Source organism: Crocuta crocuta, unplaced genomic scaffold (genome assembly GCF_008692635.1).
Source record: "Crocuta crocuta isolate KB4526 unplaced genomic scaffold, BGI_CrCroc_1.0 scaffold424, whole genome shotgun sequence".
Taxonomy (NCBI): Eukaryota; Metazoa; Chordata; class Mammalia; order Carnivora; family Hyaenidae; genus Crocuta; species Crocuta crocuta.
In genome coordinates, this window is record NW_027530977.1 from 843730 (window position 1) to 863245 (window position 19516).

At 33.8% G+C, this 19516-nt stretch overlaps 1 protein-coding gene across 1 annotated transcript in view; it reads left to right on the forward strand.

Moving 5' to 3' along the window:
- The window catches only part of PCLO (piccolo presynaptic cytomatrix protein), a 420227-nt gene that overhangs the window by 292783 nt on the left and 107928 nt on the right, over positions 1–19516 (forward strand). Inside the window, exon 12 of the mRNA XM_077770160.1 lies at positions 10779–10904. Within this exon, the coding sequence (XP_077626286.1) occupies positions 10779–10904 (126 nt within the window). The remainder of the gene's footprint in view (positions 1–10778; positions 10905–19516) is intronic.

Consider the following 19516-nt stretch of genomic DNA (forward strand, 5'->3'; position numbering starts at 1 on the left):
TGGAAAACTGGGCAATAAGAAATGAGATTCATTTAAAGGAATAAGGATTTATACTGATCTCCTAGAATATTTTCGTGACAAATAGAGTGACGAGAAAAGTATATAGAAAGAACAAGGATGTGGAAGTGGTCATGAGAAAAAAATGGGCTCCAATCTTAAGTTCTTTACATGCTGGACAACCTAGGGAAGTATCTAAATTTTCTTCATCTTAGCTTCATTGTCCTGAAATGTTATGGATAGTATCTAACATAAAAAGTTGGACAAAATATTTAATTTTTTATATGTTTTTATTTATTTTTGAGAGAAAGACAGAGAGAGAGAGACAGAGCATGAGTGGGAGAGGGACAGAGTGAGAGGGAGACACAGAATCCAGAGCAGGCTCCAGGCTCTGAGCTGTCAGCAGAGCCCAACGCGGGCCTCAAACTTCTGAACCTTGAGATCATGACCTGAGCTGAGGTCTGACACTTAACTGACTGAGCCACCCAGGGTCCCCAGATATAACTTTTTGATATAAAAAAGTGTAAGACACATAGATGAAATTCTTGAAATTTACCTCTGTCCCTGAAAAGGATACTAAACAGTGTGAGAAAAATCAAATAGTGTATTAAATATAAAACAGTATTGGTATGGGTACAGAAACCAAACAGAATTCATCAGTTCAAAGTCATATATTTTGAGACATCTGACAGTTAAAAGTTCAGCAAATGTGATGTAATAGGACATTGGCTGAAAATAAGAGCAGCTCTCTTTTTGTTTAAAGCACAATCTGAGTGAAATGTTGGACTATTCATAGCTGGTCACCTAGCAACACATAACATCCCTTCTCCTTTCCAGGTAGTAGTAACAATTTTTTAAAATCGAGAAATCAAAATAACCAAAATAATTGCATTACTTCACTCTTTAATTAAAAGTATCTCTGATATATATTGGAAGATAGAAGCTGTTGAACTATGTTGAACACTTCCTTCCTCAATCGCAAATTGATTTTGATGAGAACAGGTTTAGACTGTAGTGCAAAAATAATCCTGACACCTAGATTTGATCTATATGTCTAAAGTGACTCAACAAATTCAGAATTCTTCTCACCTAATCAGTTTCTCAACTCTTCTGCCAAACAGTGGTAATTATAACAAATATTATGCTTGTGTGCACTTTATAGAGTTATATACCAAGATAGGAGTATTAATCGAACTACATATTTATTTAGCAGCTATATATGTGGTTCATATTTGTAACATAGATGTGAAAATACAAAAATGATTAAAAGTGTAATACTAAAAAAATAACAATTTCATCTTTGTAATGTATGAGAAAGATATAAGCATGGCATCAACTTTTATGCAATAGAACAATACAAATTTTCTTAGACAAGACAAAACATCAAGGGATCAATTTAATCAATCCCAGGTACAGATTAAATGGAATGCTGTGATCTGTGGCTGCCTAAGCCAAAACATTTTCTCTCCTCAGTCTTGACTGAGAAATGCTAGTTCCCAACACATTTCCTCTCTCCTGATGGTTTCTTCTTTTGAAGGCCTAATTGCAATCCCTCCCCTCACTGTCCTCTCTCCAACTGAACAAGGTAAGAAAGGACTGGGTGTGATGTTCTCATATCCATCCCTTCTGATTCTAAGCCAGATGCACTGGTGCTAACCAGGCAGGAGATGCACTCCTAGTCACTCATTTGGAGCAAGAGTGTGGGCTTCCCTCTAGCTTTACCATATTGTCAGGTGTTGCCTTGAGCACTCAACCTCGCAAAGCCTCATTTTCCTCTTGTATAAACAGAGGGGGGCTTTGTTTGTGTTTTTTCTTTTTAAGAACCAAAGAGATGATGTAATTTTAAGGCATTTTATAAGACCAGAATAGAATCCAATTATATTACTTTTAACACCCTTTTCATTGATGCATTAGACTGGCTTGGAGAAAAATGTATATTTTAGTATTTATCCATTCAATATTCGTTCAGTTATGTATTGAGTATTGCCTAGATGCTATATACTTGCTACAAATTTTATACCAGAACCTTAGCATTGCAAACTTGAGTTCTTCATCTGTTTATGCAGGGAAAAAAAAAGTGCTTTTATTCATGGCCTATAATCCCTTTCATTCCTACCTTCTGTTACTGCTCAATCACTGTGGTAACTACTATAAGCACAAATGCTTCCCAAGTTTTGCTACCAAGATACTGTGCATATATACTGTATGCACAAAAAATAACTCTTATCTTCGTATTTTCTATTTATGTATACCAAATTACCACAAATTTAATGGCTTAAAACAGCACACCTTTAGTATCTCACAGTTTTCTTGGGTCAAGAAATCCAGGCAAAGCTTACCTGGAATCTCTGGTCAGGACCTCACAATGCTGCAGTCTACATTTTGGCTAGGCTGAAGTCTGTCCTGAAGCTTGGGGATACTCTTCCAAGCTAGCGTGGTTATTGGAAGAATTCAGTTCCTTTCACTATGGACCTAGGCTCCCCTTTTCTCCCTGGCTGTCAGCCATGCCACTCTCAGCATGTAGGGGCTCCTCAGCATCTTGCCCTGCATTGCCTCTGTTACCCTCTCACTCACGGAGGGTTACTTCATCAGGGCCAACAGAAAACTCTAGTCTTTTTTTTTTTTAATGTTTTATTTATTTCTGAGAGAGAGAGAGACAGAGACAGAGAGAGAGAGAGCATGAGCAGGGGAGAGTTAGAGAGAGAAGGAGACACAGAATCCGAAGCAGGCTCCAAGCTCTGAGCTAGCTACAAGCACAGAGCAGACATGGGGCTCGAACCCAGAGTCATGAGATCATGACCTGAGTCAGAGGCTTAACCGACTCAGCCACCCAGGCACCCCAGAAAACTCTCGTCTTAATGGGCTAAGGGAATATAATCATGGTAGTGACTATCGCATTACCTTTGTCGGTTTCTAGTGGTTAGAACCAAGTCACGTGTTCCTCCTCCATTCAAAGTGACTCATTGGGAGTCAAGATAGCATATGTCTACCATAGTCTTATAGTATCTCCAGAAGTACAAAAGGAACACTTATTCATAAGTTTTTAATTACAGTAGTATTTTTCTTCCTGTGTATCTTATTTAATAAAACTGGCACTTATTTTGGAAAGCTCATCATAGCATTACAATGTTATAAGTTTAAGCTATTTTATTTCCACCAATAGGGTTCTATGATAGGGTTACATGAGTGTCTCCCAATACAACAGTTTTCTTTAACATACCTAGTAAATGACCCCACGACTAGTCCTAGACTGTCATCGTAAGATCAGTATCTAAACAAGTAAACATGAAGGCCATATCTGCAAATTGACCCAGTCTTCTAATTTTATTACATCCAATTTTATGTCAAAGAATTACTTCATTTTGGAAGTACTGCTAAATGAATTAAGGTTTTATATTTCCTTTTATAGAAGTATCATGCAAACCCTTCAGATTTTGTCTTTATGATTATAATTTTGCATTTGCCTTATATAAGCTAAAATAACAAAGAAGTCCATGTGTTATTGAATGAACAAAAGATGAGTTTTTGAATGTGACAGTCCTAGGAAATTGTCTTGGTGGAGATTATTTCTAGAGTATTTCAGGAAGAGGAAACCCTATATATCCTTAATAAAATTACTTTACCAGCATACAAACTATCTTTTCTTCAAAAGATGTTGTTCAACAGGCCAGATTGCTGGTGTCTTTTGATATTTATTTGTGACCTTTCTGCATATATAAAATGTGTTATGTCTATATGTGATATGTGCATCTGTGTTTGTGTCTTTGTTATTTCTCATGCCAGTGGCCAATCATAGGGCAATACAATGTGGGCCCATCTCCTCTATTGTGGTATGAGTATGAATAGCCTTTTATACATGCTTTGTATAACATTTTTACCTTAATATTAACTCACATTGCATTAGGAAAGGCAAATGTGAACGTTTGTTCATGGAAATGTGGCAAAGAATATTCTCTTTGAATCTTTCATTATATGTAAAGGATATATATTTAAAACTAGAAAAAAAGGATCCTATACCACAATTGGCTATATAGAAAAAGCTAATGGGAATAGTTAAGTTTGTAATTTGTAGAGTGAGGTATAGAGTCAGATTAGATTTGGTATTAATGTGGTGTTGCCCTTTTGATGCTGCTGGAAACAGTCAAGTAGGAATTGCTATCAAGGCAATTGGTATATGTTGTTGTTATTTGTAGTAATGTTTTTCTCATAAAGAGCAAAAATTAGTAAAGATTAAGGAAAGTAGTGAAGTAGTGAAATATCCTTTAGGTCTTTAGATTCAAGTATTAATGAATTAGTGTAGCATTGGATAAGACACGAAGGGGAAATTACTATGTTTTTAATATAAGTTGGTTTATTTTCCTAAATATTTACATAGATAATTTATAACCAAAATTAGTAGGTGAAAGAATACAAAAATAAATTTCATAGCCTCATTCAGGAGTATAATTAATGTGTAAACTATAAAAATAGACTTAATTGAACTGTACTTTGGAGACTTTTCCATTATCCTTAGTATTTTATTAGCATTAAGATTTATATAGATAATCTTTCTTCTTATTCAGCCCAATGAATAGCATGACTAAATTGCAATATGTCATTACCCTGAGATAACTTTATTGTGAATAATAAACTCCATTGATTTAAAGACTACTATTCACAAGATAGTGTGTTCACTTACAAAATTTTGCTTTTCCTTGTTGCTTAGATATAGCATGTGGTAGTGTCAAAATGAACCAAGAATTTTAATTTTGTTTAAACTTATTGGTCTAGTAATTGTAATGTCATAATATTTTCCTATATTATTTTAAGGTGAAAATATAAGTTTTTTTAATACTTTAAACTATCAGAGCTTTTAATATAACATGTTAATAAACTAAAATTAAACTAGATTTAAGTTTGAAATTTAAATGCAAATATAAAGATTTTCCTTTATATGTTCATGTTTATTTTATACACAGCTTATTTTATTTGTGTTTTATTTCAACTTTATTGATGTATCATGGACTGGTAAATTTGTAAGATATTTAAAGTTCACACTGTGGTGATTTGATTTACATATATATTGTGAAAGGATCCGTCCCATCTAGTTAATTAAGACATTCATCCCCTCAGTATTTATATTTTGGTGTGTGTGTAAAAGCAGTTAATTTCTACTCTCTTAGTAAATTTTGTGGATATGATACAGTGTTAAAACCGTAGTCACAATGTTTTATTTTAGATCTTCAGACCTTTTCCATCTTATAGCCCCTGGCAACCACTTTTCCACTCACTATCTATAAGTTTGATTTTTTTCCCCACACATATATGTGATACCATTTAGTATTTGTCTTTCTTTGCCTGGTTTATTCACTGAGCATAATGCCCTCAAGGTCTCTCCCTAGTATCCCAAATGGCAGCATTTCCTTCAGTCTCATGCCTGAATAATATTCCGTTGAGTGTGTGTATATGTGTGTGTGTGCATATATATGTGTATATATATTATATTCACTACATCATCTTTATCCAGGCATCCATCTCTAAACACTTAAGTTGTTTTCATATCTTGGCTATTGTGAATAATGCTATAATGAACATGGTAGTACAGGTATCTCTTTGATAGCCTGCTTCATATCCCTTGGATATATGCTTAGAACTGGGATTACTGGATCATAGGATAGTTCTATTTTTAATATTTGAGGAAGCTCCGTACAGTTTTCTATAGTGACTGTAGCCAGTTTACATTCCCTCCAGCAATACACAAGGGTTCTCTTTTCTCCACATCTTTGTCAACATTTGTTATCTCTTGTATTTTTGATGACAGCTATTCTAATAGATGTGTAGCATTATCTACACATCAATAGATGTGTAGCATTTCCCAGATGATTCTTGATGTTGAGCATCCTTTCAAGTACCTTTTGGCATTTGTATATCTTTTTTGGAAAAATGTCTATTTAGTTTCTCTGCATGTTTTTTAATCAGATTGTTTATTTGTTTGCTACTGAGTTGTATGAGTTCTATATGTAGAGTTTTTATATTTTTATATTAACCCCTTATCAGGAATGTGATTTGTAAATATTCTTTCCCATTCTGTAGGTTGACTTTCATTTTGATGGTATCTCATGAATCTCTTAATGTATTTTCATTCTTTTTCCTCCTTGCTCCTCTTCTTAGGTGGCTTTTACTGCCCTGTTTTCAAATTAACTCATCTTTTCTCACTTCCCTGGCCTGACATTAAACCCCTCTATGAATTTTGCAGTTCATATATTTTATTCTTCAGCTCTGTGGTTTCTGTCTGGTACTTTCTTATATATTCTGTTTGTTGAAATTTTCACTTTGATCATGCCTTGTTCTCCTAACTCATTGATCATCATTATGACGTTATTTTGAATTTCTTATCAAATAAATAACTTTCTCCATTTCATTAAGTTCTTTTCCTGAAGGTTTATCGTCTCTTATTTAGAACACATTTCTCTGTCCCTTCAATTTTTTTTGCCTTTCTGGGTTGGCTTCTAAGCATTAGATAAAACAATCATTACTTCTAGGCTTGATGCAGTGGTTTCATGTAGGATTTAAACATTATGATTCAGGGGTGCCTGGGTTTCTTAGTTAAGCATGTGACTTCAGCTCGGGTCATGATCTCATGGTTTCTTGATTCCAGCCCCGCGTCAGGCTCTGTGCTTACAGCTCAGAGTCTGGAGCCTGCTTCAGATTCCGTGTCTCCATCTCTGCTTGGACTCTGTCTCTATTTCTCTAAAATAAATAAATGTTAAAGAAATGTAAACATTATGATTCAGGGGTGCCTGGGTTTCTTAGTTAAGCATGTGACTTCAGCTCGGGTCATGATCTCATGGTTTCTTGATTCCAGCCCCGCGTCAGGCTCTGTGCTTACAGCTCAGAGTCTGGAGCCTGCTTCAGATTCTGTGTCTCCATCTCTGCTTGGACTCTGTCTCTATTTCTCTAAAATAAATAAATGTTAAAGAAATGTAAACATTATGATTCAGCCTGGCCTGTGCTCTTGGTAGTCTCTTAAATCTTAATGATTGGTCAGGCTGCCTTCTTTGTTCTTAATGGCTCCCAGTAGTTGAAGGTATGTCAAAACTGTTTTGATGTGGGTTTTTGTTTTGTTTTGTTTTCTCATTGACCCATTATGTAGGAGTCACTCAGCTAGTTTCTGGATTTTTTTCAGAGGGAATTGCTCCACGTGTAGCTGTAGATTCGGTGTGTCCGTGGGACGAGGTGAGTTCAGGAGCCTCCTATGCTGTCATCTTGGACAGGAACATTTAAAATGACTACATAATGGTATACTTACCACGTAATTAAAACGTACATAGAGATTTGAAAAAACTGGTTTATTTAAATTGTAATCCTAAGGTTATTAAAGTAATACTTTTTCTTAATGATTTGCTACCTTCATCGTTGAACTTCTGTTTTCTTCTAAATATTCCCTACAAGTTTTAAAAGATTTTTGAAAGTTAGATTTCTCTGTAAGACCCCCTCAGAAACATCTCTGCTTATCTGTTGCGAAATTACTGTAATTTCTGACAGTCTTTTTTAAAGCTTCTGTGTTCTCTTTGGTCTCTCTACCTGCCATGCTGTTCACTCAGGCAAAACCATTGTATTTTCAAGGCATCTAACTAAGGAAGCATTTTATTAATTTTTGAGACAGAATAGAAGCAGAGAGGCAAAAGGATTTTAAGTTGATAAAAATGTGTCGGAAGTTGAAAAACAGTGATAACATATATCATAAATGCACATTATACATATTATATAAATAATATATATTGTTATATATAACATATAAACATCACTTATCAAGGACCATTTAAATATAAGCATTTCAGTGAAAAATTAATTTTGCTTCTGAGTTTACCAAATCTCCTATTGCATTCTGCATTTTAGATTTGAGCTGGGATGTTTTATCTTTATGGAAGTATTTTTATTTATTTTATCTTCATTTACTACATAAAATATCAAAGTGAAGCTATACAAATGTTAAGTCAAAATGTCCAGATTTAAATAATTAGAAATCACATAAAGTAAATTTCTTATGTCCCCACTAGGATGCATGTACCTACTGTAAACTAAGCAAAAAAAAAAGTTTCATTTTCTGAGTCTTTTTATTTTCTATCATTCTATTTTATCATACATTTTAATATTTCTATGCTACATTATTTTATACATGAAAATCAACAGCAGCAACCACAGCAGTGTCAAGGAAAGCAAAAGGAATTTGTGAAAATTTACTGTGTGCTTGCAATGGTTTCTTTATATATAAAATTTCATTTCTCACAATATTGTCATGGCTGTCCATATCTTTCATTTTACCAAAGACACTGAGGCTTTAACACGTATTTCTAAAGTGTTTTGAGTATTAGAATTAAGTGGTATGAGGATGTATTTTACAAAATTAAATGAATGTTGTGTTGTGCTCCTTTATAATGGATATAATTATAATTTTCTTTCACTGATCCTTAACTACAGGGTTTTAGGTGTTTTCAATCACCAGAAATCAAATGGTACTAGGAATCCAACTGCTTAACCTTTAAGACATTTTCATCTAAAGAATGAAACTATAACCAAATCTTTGAAAATGGTCACTTCTACCAATTAATAGATTTTAGAGTTCCACAACTTCTCTTTTAGGTCTATCTTTACAAGGTGTAATAATTCCATGTGTAGATTCTAAGCGTTTGCTATGCCATATATTGTATAGTGCTAAAATTGTTTTTCATGGGCTATGTATATATTCTGTTTTTTTAAGCTTAAAAAGAAATAAGTAAAACCAAATGCCCTGAGCAGTCTACTATACCCTACTCCACTGTACTCTTCTAAGTCTAGCATTATATAATAAGTTTTGATATAAGGAATGATCTTGAACATATTGTGCCTATATGCTAAAGAAATGTCATAAATCATCTTTTGGGATCTCAGACTGTCCATGTCTTAAAATTGATATGGATACACCAACCACATTAGAAATTCAGTATCTGTGTTTTGTTTTGTTTTTTTATGAAAAGTGTAACAAGTGATAAATTACAGCTGTGAGTGATTCAGTCATGAAAAGCGAAACCAAATCTTTAAGAAATTATTATTGCTTTTAACAGATAAATTCTGTGGCCAGCTAGTTTAAAATCCTCATTTTGTAATTTCTAAAATATCCTTAGCACACTAAATACAAAAGGCTAAACTAGTTGACTAAAGAGGGGCTAATAACTTCTTCATCTATTGCCCTTTATTTGTATCTACCTAATGTCCTACTGTACAATCAGTCCTGATGAATCCTTCAAGACTGCTGTCTAAGTAAGAATTCAACTGTTCGTATGCAGACTTAGTTGAGACAAAATCCTATACTAGATGATGTTCTGTACTCACCCAGTTATATTCAATGTGTATCATAAATTAACCTCTACTCACAGTGGTAGCAATGGACCAAGAAATTGGTGACAGAAAAGTTTCCTAAGTAGGGCCAGAGAAAGCTACTATCTTATTTAACTCTATCCCATTGACAACAGCAGGAAACTTAGATGCATACAGTTGATTTGTTTGATTTTGTTTTTTTGTTTGGAGGCTCAATATTCAGAACACTTACCCTGGTAAAAAAGTGGAAAGAAGGAGGAAAGTAGGAGGGAAAGAGAGGGAGAAAAGAGGGTAAAAACAAGGAAGGAGGAGAGGAAGAAAAAGAGGGAGGAAATTAATTTGGAAATACCTTATAACCTGGAAAGCTGTTTTACCAAAATATATCCCTCCCTGCATAAATGGTAGAAGCGCTCCATTATCCAGTGTTACTGGTTGTTGCATGTTTGTACTGTGTTGACGTTAACTACAGGGATTGTTTTTGAAGAGTAAAGTGGGAAGGTACCAGGATGTATAAGAAAGCTAGCTTTTAAAATTTAGAGATTTTGAAAGAGTTGAAAATGGGCCGTCAATCACTGAACAGAAAATTTTTAATTTAAAGAAATAATTATATCTTGATTTAAGAAGAGTTCTACTTTCTTTTAGTACTTTTGAAATATCATGACATTTGTAACAAAAATATATCTGATGCTGTGTATATATATACACTTGTTAATTTTTACCTGATTATAAAGAAAATATGAACTTAAACCATCAACAGTTAATTTCTGTCACAATTCGTTTTCACATAATAATCATTCTCCATCTTTTTACCCATGTAGCTAATTACAGAAAAATCTGTTCTATGAAATAAAAAAGTTTACTAAGTTGTTCATCAGTCAAGAATTTATTTTGCCTCCCAGTAAATGCCATGTTAATGCACAATGGAAATTGATGAGTTAAGGCTAAAAAATGAATAGTAATTCATAAATTATGATTGTATTTTCATTTTATCAGTTATAGTCATTTATGTTTGAATTGTGTCAACTCAATTTATGATAGCTATTACTGCCTTTTTAAGTGAAATGCTCCTCAATTTCATAAGTGAATTGTACGCCCTGGAGTTTCTTATACTGAGAACATCTTTATACAATATTTTTACAAAGTATGTGGTCAAAAATGCACAAATATATTTGTATTATATCATGGTGATATCGTTGAATTCAAAAAAGCATTTTTTAATATCAGGGGATTCATTGTAGATCCTATAAAAGTCTCAGAATATCCTATTTCTTATCAACTATTATTGAATTCAGAATAATATCCTTTTGTTATTGATGTCCAGTACCAATGTTCACGTTGTAGGTAGCTTCTGAGCACGAGAGCCCGTTTTTCTGTGCACCTTGTAACTCACGGTAACTGTTGTCCCTTTAAATTATTACTAATAATTTTCCAATTTTTCAATACAGGTAATGGATTAGGAATTAGAATTGTGGGTGGCAAAGAAATCCCTGGGCATGATGGAGAAATTGGAGCCTACATTGCCAAAATTCTTCCTGGAGGAAGTGCAGAACAGACAGGGAAACTTATGGAAGGTAAGAATAAGGATTTCATTGTTGATTAAGATGAACATACTTATATTAAATATATTTTAATTTAATATGCAGATTTTCTCCTTGTTTACTGTCTAGGTAACCCTCTCTCCTTATGGTTAATTATGAAATTTTGGTCTAGTAATATAAAAGAAAATGTGTTCACAACTAAATTCAATTTATTTTCAGTTGCATTGTCCTTTTGGCAGTTGGGTTTGCTCTGGGAATATCTTATTTAAGAAACACTAATTAGTCAATATTGTTTACTGACTTGGGCAATATTATTAAAACCACTTTGGTTATTGGGATTAATTTTGTATAAATACCAAGAAAATTATATTGAAATCAGAGCTGTAAAACTACCTCATGATTCAGTGCACACTAATGTTGGGCCAGCAAACTATGAACAGCCCACAGGCCAATATATCTGCCATTTGTTTCTTTAAAGAGTGTTTTATTGGAACACGGCCAGGATCATGAATTTACATGTTGAACATGGGCATTTTCCCACTACAAAGACAACTGCATTCATGACAGAGATGAAATGGTCTACAAAAACTAAAATATATACTCTGTGGCTCTTTACAGAAAAAAGTTACCAACTCCTGTGCTAGGTTACTGTCTACCTTTTAGGTACTATCCACCTTAGTACATCAAAACCATTTCACAATAATGAACTCTACAGATCTATCTAAAGGGTCATAAAACATATATTTTATCAGTTTCTTTTGAATGTTATAAAATGTTCGGTTCTCAAAACACAAAACGATTATTTTCACTTTCTAATTAGAATATATGATTGTTCGCATCTTCCAAACTCTAACATGTAGTTTACAAGCTTCCAGTGATATTGTTTATAATGAATATTCTTTTATTATAAAACAGCTTCAGCTAATCATTTTATTTTACTCTAAATAAAATACTTATTTGGGAGGTGGGGTTTTCTTTGTGATTTCCTAGTTTTATAAAATGTTGTCTGTTTAAAATTTAAATTATGCTAAAATGATTCACTCTTATTTTCTTCAATGTATTGCAACCTCCCCAAAATCCCTAGATATTTTGATACACTATTAGAATAAATACAACTTGAGGGGCGCCTGGGTGGCTCAGTCGGTTAAGCGTCTGACTTCAACTCAGGTCATGATCTCGCCGTCATTGGGTTCGAGCCCCACATCAGGCTGTGTACTCACAGCTAGCTCAGAGCCTGGAGCCTGTTTCGGATTCTGTGTCTCCCTCTCTCTCTGCCCCTCCCCAGCTCATGCTCTCTCTTTGTCTTAAAAATAAATAAACATTGGGGCGCCTGGGTGGCTTAGTCGGCTAAGCGTCCAACTTTGGCTTAGGTCATGATCTCGCGGTTCGTGGGTTCGAGCCCCGAGTCGGGCTCTGTGCTGACTGCCAGCTCAGAGCCTGGAGCCTGTTTCAGACTGTGACTCCCTCTCTCTCTGACCCTCCCCTGCTCAAGCTGTCTCTCTCTCTCTCTCTCTCCTAGAAATAAATAAAACATTAAAAAAATTAGAATAAACACAACTTGAGGCAATATTTATTCATCACGGATGAATAGTGGAGCTGGCTGGTACCAACTCTCTTAGATACACTCTTCCTAACTTCACATTCAGTGACATCACACTGATGGCTTGAACTGTTCTTGTTGGGAGGATTCACGAAGTGGAAGCAGATCAGTGTGATAAATTAGGCCTGTTTGCTTTGTTTATCTGCTTGTTGGTTTTCAGAAAGCCAGATTGCCAGGACATCCCCTAATATGTAACTGAAAGCATATTTTTAAAAATATTCCAGTGGCCTCTATAAAACAGGGAAAGGTAGATTAGCCAGATAGCTAAAAGAAAGTGAAAACTGTTATGAATCAAGATACAATAATTCTGAGCAAAGTACTGAGTCTGTACGAAGTTTCTATGACTCTAATCCTATCATGCCTGTTGCTACTCTTTGATGTTGTAGTCTACTTAAGCCAAAGACATTGAAACCTTTTTTTCTTCACTTGAGACCATTTTTAATAATGGGAGTGACACACTTTCATACAGCATACTCCAGAATGAAAGGTATATGCTATTTTTATTTTAAAATAAAAATTGCAGCAACTGTTTGTTTTATAGTTTTGCAAAGATACCCAAATACAGATAAATTTTCATACTCTTCTCTGTAATTACACCATAGAAATTGGCAAAGTCTACAAGTCAGGGTGATTTGAAAGACATTTTCAATGAAGCATATTATGATGAAATGATACTCTTTGTACTTGGTAGTAGTCTATGTGGCTATTTTTAAGTTCATATATTTAAATTAAAAATAGATATAATACAGACTAAATCAAGAGAGAAAATTGAAGTGAACCTATAGTTACATTTGTGATTTCACAAACTCAAACTGCCACTAAAGTTCTCATTATTTTTGCAACTAGTGGTTTTGCAGTTTATCTAACTGGTTTGAGTGGGAAATCATTAAAAGCTACATGTATTTTATTTAAGATTTTATTTTAATTGATTATTAATTCTCCCAAATATTTGCCAAATTGCCAAACCAGACCTTTCTGCGAGTATAGATCCTCTGGTTGGAGTCCAATTGTTGTATAATGCATACCCATAATTTATTATTTATGATTTCCTGCTTTGCTTAATTGATTTTTAAAACATAGGTCTTTAATAAAACACTTGGTAGTATTTCTATTAGATTCATGATGCTGTCTTGTTTCAATACTTAGATCCTGTTTTTGAGATGTTAAATATTTTGAGGAGTTACTTTAACATTCGAGAAATCACTTTTCTTCCATATACAAGGCTCTATACCACCAGGCAAAAATAATAAAGGTTAGGGGCTCCTGGGTGGCTTAGTCGGTTAAGCGTCCAACTTTCGCTTAGGTCATGATCTCGCGGTTGGTGGGTTTGAGCCCCGCGTAGGGCTCTGTGCTGACTGCCAGCTCAGAGCCTGGAGCCTATTTCAGAGTCTGTATCTCCCTCTCTCTCTCTGACCCTCCCCTGCTCACGCTGTCTCTCTCTCTCTCTCCCAGAAGTAAATAAAAATATATATATATAAAAATAATAATAATAAAGGTTCATTCCTTTAATGTCCAAAGATGAACTGATTGAAAGGTCATTAGTCCAAATGGGAATACACAAGGAAAATGTTGTTTGACCAATGTATTTTCTGGATATATATCTATATGTATTTATATTTACATAGTTTTTGTTTTGTCTGTAACTAGGTGTTTTATTTATACATGGCATTCTTACAGCCATCACCTTCAATCTCTAATAGATTATCATAGAATTTCAGAGCATTATATTGGTTAAGATACAACTCTGACATTTATGTCTGATGAGAGGCCTAACTACAGTAATACCAAGTGTGTATCACTGGAGTCTTGTGGATTTTTTTAATATCTAAAAATGTTTATGACCATCATAAAATTTTATTTATTGAAGGCAATACAGATGGTTAATTATCCATAGTTTGAAATTCTTTTCTAAGGAAACAATATATACGAATAGATAGATAAAATATGTAGTTGTGTGTATTTAATTTTACTTCTCCATCTGTAGAATGAATTCCAGGTAGATTTAGTAATTGATTTCATGTCTTCCAAGTGTATCATTCTGCATTTATGAATACAAAAGTATATACTCTGAGCCTTTATGATTTAAAATTGTCACTGCTTGATTTAAAATATACATGAATGATGTTTGGTTGACCATAGAATTCTTAGACTGCATTTTTTTTCCACACCATACAATGACACTCTTGTTAAAAAACAGGTTGGCTCTACAGTTTTTCCTAAGTTTGGTTACTTGTCTTACAATAGGCTTTTCAGGCTCAGGAGGGTCTTACACGTTTATGCGCTTGCAGCACTCAACGACATGGATTCTGACTGTTGACTTTTGGAAGAGCAAGAGTATTTTCGGGTTTCCTCTAGTTTTTTATTCTCAGGATTTGTACACTTAAAACATACTGACCAGTTATGTAGGGTTTCCAATGCTCATAAGCCAAGTGCTGTTCTGAAAGTACTGACTGACGTAACTACATTAAGTGGAGGGGAGAGGTCCCCACTATACTTCCTGAGTCCACTGGGCTGGTTATATGTTAGAAGGAGATTTTTATTCAGTGTTTTTTGAAAAATCTTTGTAAACTAGGTTGTCTATCTTGTTAAGTAATGGAGGAAAAAGTTGTGTTTCAGAATGCTGATAATTGGCAATAATTATTATTGCAGACTCGTTAGGCTACTCTCAAAAATTCATTTTTATACACTCATAATATAGGCTTGTGCCATCCCCTGAAATTAAAAAAAGAAGTTAGAGAATGTTGCATCAATCAAGATTTCCTGAGTCAATCTCTTAGTTTTCTAAAAATCTGTACTGACTTTCTGAAAGAACTTACACAGTCAGATATTTGAGGGATCCTGATTTTCCTAAACCATACAACTTATTTTTCAGCAACTTTAGTAAACATTTAAGAATGTTTAAGAATGTTGGACAAAGAATGATCTTTGGCTACCTATTATTCTTCATTTTAAGGCTTAAAGTCAGTTTTCTGTTAAAAAAAAAGCAGACAAAACATCTGGAGAATTAAACTACACACCTGAATTTCCAAAGTGCTATTTGTTGCTATTTGCTTTAGGATTAAAATTTTAAACAGTTGTACATCAACACTGTTGGGGCTGTGTATTGCTCATCAGTATTGGTGTTTTAAGTGGTATATAATTTTGTGTTTAATTTTCTCCTTTGATATTGTTATTTCTCTTTGGACTAATTTGAACATCTAAAAACACACCTGAATATCTGGACTTTGTCTATTTAAAACTTGCCACTTCCTTTTTAAGTGTTTATTTTAAAGGGATGATTATTAACTGTACTTAGAGTACAATATCAATACCAGGTTCAGTATAATCAGCACCTTAACTAATGGCCTCAAAAAATGAGATGCCTCCTATGTAATAAATTTTCTATTCTCTGTATTACCTAGTGAAACCTATTCCATATGATTACAATTTTAGGAAGTTTTGAATTCGTGACATGCTTTAAAAATAAAACTTTCTTTAAAAATAGTTCTTTATAGGGGCGCCTGGGTGGCTCAGTCGGTTAGGCGTCTAACTTTAGCTCATGTCATGATCTCATGGTTTGTAAGTTCAAGTTCCACATCTCTCAGCACAGAGCCTGCTTCAGATCCTCTGTCCCCCTCTTTCTCTCTGCCCCTCCCCCACTCTCTGTCAAAAATTAATAAAAAATAAAATACATAATTCTTTACATATTGTTTTCAGATCAGAGTTCCAACCATCATAATACAATTATCTATATCTCATGACAAGCAAAGATTTTGTATGGTTTTGTTATTTTAATCTGATACAGAACTGGGTCAGTTCTCTGTGTTCTATCCATTTGTGCACATATCAGTTGGGCGTGGATCTAAGGTCATGTTCCTTAACACTGAAGGTTTTTTCTGCATACTTGGTGCCCAGAACAGTGTCAAATAAAACAAGATTTCAAATAATATATATAGAAATTAGGGTTAAAGAATTAATTTTTTGTTATAGATGTTATATACTTATTAAGAGGTTATTCTTCACAGGATTTTGTGAAGCAAACAATATTACAGGTAGTCACACTCTACTGTTTGTAAAGAACCATGTACATTTAAAACAGCATCCATATTTGGTAACATAACTTTTGATTACCTTTTCAGGAAAAAAAAATTGACAAAATAGAAACCATTTCCTTTGGGCACTCATCCTTACAACTTTGAGTTTAACTGCTCATAAATTTACATAAGTTTACTGTAGGTGGTTTTTTGGGGGGCTGTTTGTTTTAAGTTTTTCTTTGCTTTGAATTTTATTAAGTACTCTGGAGTGGGGGTGAGGTATCATATGGTTACTGATAAAGAAGAAAAACCCTCATTTCAGGAAAATGCAGCACCATGCTTCTGTGCTATAGCATAGAGTGAGGAAAAAATTTTCCTCTGTCAGTTCTACTCCAGCCCCAAATCATCATTTGCTTTGTGTTTGAAAGAGGGTGAAAGGCACAAAACAGAGGAGTTTTAAACTAGAAGTTAAAATAGCAAGTGCTCTGTTGAACTGTTTGCTGCCTGACACATCTGTTTCTGATTTATTTGCACTTAAATGGTGAGTGTTTTGCTCTCAATCTCGTGAATTTTACTAAAACAACTCAGTGGTTGAATATCTCCATTACACAGGAGCCATAAAACGTCAGGGTTTGATGGATACTGATTCTTTAGAAGTGAACCTGAGTTTTCTCAGCCTATGCCCCACCCCGCCCCCCAATCAGGAAAATTACCTAAGGTTCACACAGTTTATTCACGCTTTTCACTTCCTCTGTCTGTTGAGATGCCCAGTTCAACATCCCACGTCTTCTCTTCTACCTTCCCTAATGGGAATGGAGCTGGGGGGAGCTTATAAGCACTTCATGGTTTGATGTATGCAACTTAACACTTCTCTGGCACTGACTTGTAATTTGGGTTGCAAATGTTAGAGTGTACCACAAACTGCAGAGAATAATATGACAAACAGCCATGTACCCATCATACTTTTTTACGTCCTTATTTTGCCACATTTGTTTTATATTTTTCGGGGAAAGGGGGACATATATATATATATATCAATTAAAGCTTCCCGTAGTCACCTCTCTCTTCCCGACCTCACCTAATTTGAGGTTACTGTTTCACTATCTTTTCCTCCCACTTTTTGATATGTATTCATAAGCTAGAGAAGAATTTGTTTTGCTTGTTTATGAAATTTTATGTAAATAATATCTTAACGTGTTTTTGCAACCTCTCTGAGTCACATCAAGTTTATACAATTTATCCAAAGTGATGCATGTCTGTGGTTCATTTATTTTAACTACAGGGCAGAATTCTAGTACTGTACATTTCAATGACATTTTAAATTTAAACATTCTATGGTTATTTAAGTTATTTGTGACTTGTTTTTTTAGTATTTCAGACCATGCTATAATTAATTTGTTGAAGTAATCTCCTTATGCACATGTCCAGAAGTTTCTTCTACAAGTTAAATTTCTTGTTATAATGACTATCTTGTTAAATAACGTAGGAGGAATGTTGTATGGTTTTTTTCAACAATAGTCGATTTTTCCAAATTGCTGTCCAAAGTGTTATACTGGTTTTACACTTCTCAGTAGTAAATTAGTTTTCTTGTTACTCTCCATCTTTGGTCTTCTTTCTCCATGTTGTCTCTTTCAAGGGTAACATGAGATGATGTCACTGTTTTTGTTTACATTCCCTTTAGGAATGTTGAGTATGATAATATTTTGTTAATTTTGTTAGCTCTTGGGTATTTCTCATCTGTGATTTGCCTGTTTTGTTTATTATTTAATTGGACTAATTTGTGTATATAAATTGAATTTTAGGGGATCTATAAATCTGGATATAATATTCTGTTAAGTAAGTAGGCTGTAGATATCTTCTCCCAGTATGTGGTTTGATTTTTAGTTTATCTTTTTGTTTGTTTGTTTGTTTGTTTTTACAGAGGTTGAAATTTTAATATGGTCACGTTTATTCTTTTGTTTCTCTTAGGTTTTATAAATGTTCTGTATTGTTTAGGAAATTGTCCTTGCCCAAAAGTTTTAAGAATATTGCTCTATATTTTCTTCTAAAAATCATAAAATCTTACTTTTCACATAATGTCCTTATAGATGTAGAATTTAATCTGTCTGTGGTCTGAGTAGAAACTCAGGAAGTATTTTCTTCCTCTGTATGGATAATCAGTTGTCCATGCACCATACTGATGGGTATATCCTTACTCCCGCTGATCTGTATTGCTCCGTTTGTCAGATACAGATTTTTTAATACATGTATGAGTCTTTTATGACATCTGTGTTCTAGTCTACTTCTCTGTTGTCTATCCCAACATAAGTGTCACATGTTGTTTTAATTGTGATATCTTTATTTTAGTCCAGACACGTGGCAGGGGAATATATCATATTGCTATTCTTCAAACACTCTTGGGACAATTCTTGACCTGTGATCCTGCACATACATTCCAGAATCAACTTGTCAGTTTTAGGGAAATCTCTGTTGAAATTTGATAGTGATTGTATTGAAGGAATAGATTAATTTTGAAAAAAAAAAGTGTAACTTTTATGTTGAGTCATGTCTATTTGAGTCATAAATGCATTCACAATACTGGACCCTTATTCTACCTAGAGATGTAATCACTGTATTCTGAATCAATGCAATAAAGTAAGTTAGGACAGTAAAAAAAATTAACACATAGCAATTGTTTAACTTATTAAAAATTTTGTATCATTTATATCAACTTAAAACAATATTATATCCTCAGAAAAGACAAAGTAAACAGTATAAATAAAATAAAATTTTGTTTAGGAAATATAATGGGCCAAATGTAATCCTTTATGTGCATATCATTGATTCTGAGGTTCATTTAATCACCAAACTGGTTAAACTCACTCTTCAACTTATTTTTTTCTTGGTATTGTATATCATAACTGTGAAATAAATGACTGGCATGACACTTTTAAAATTGCAGCAATTTCCATAAGAGAACAGTAAATCCATAAGAAGTAAACATCTTTTAGTCAAAGAACCAAATGCAATCATTTGGTTTTAAAGATAACTTG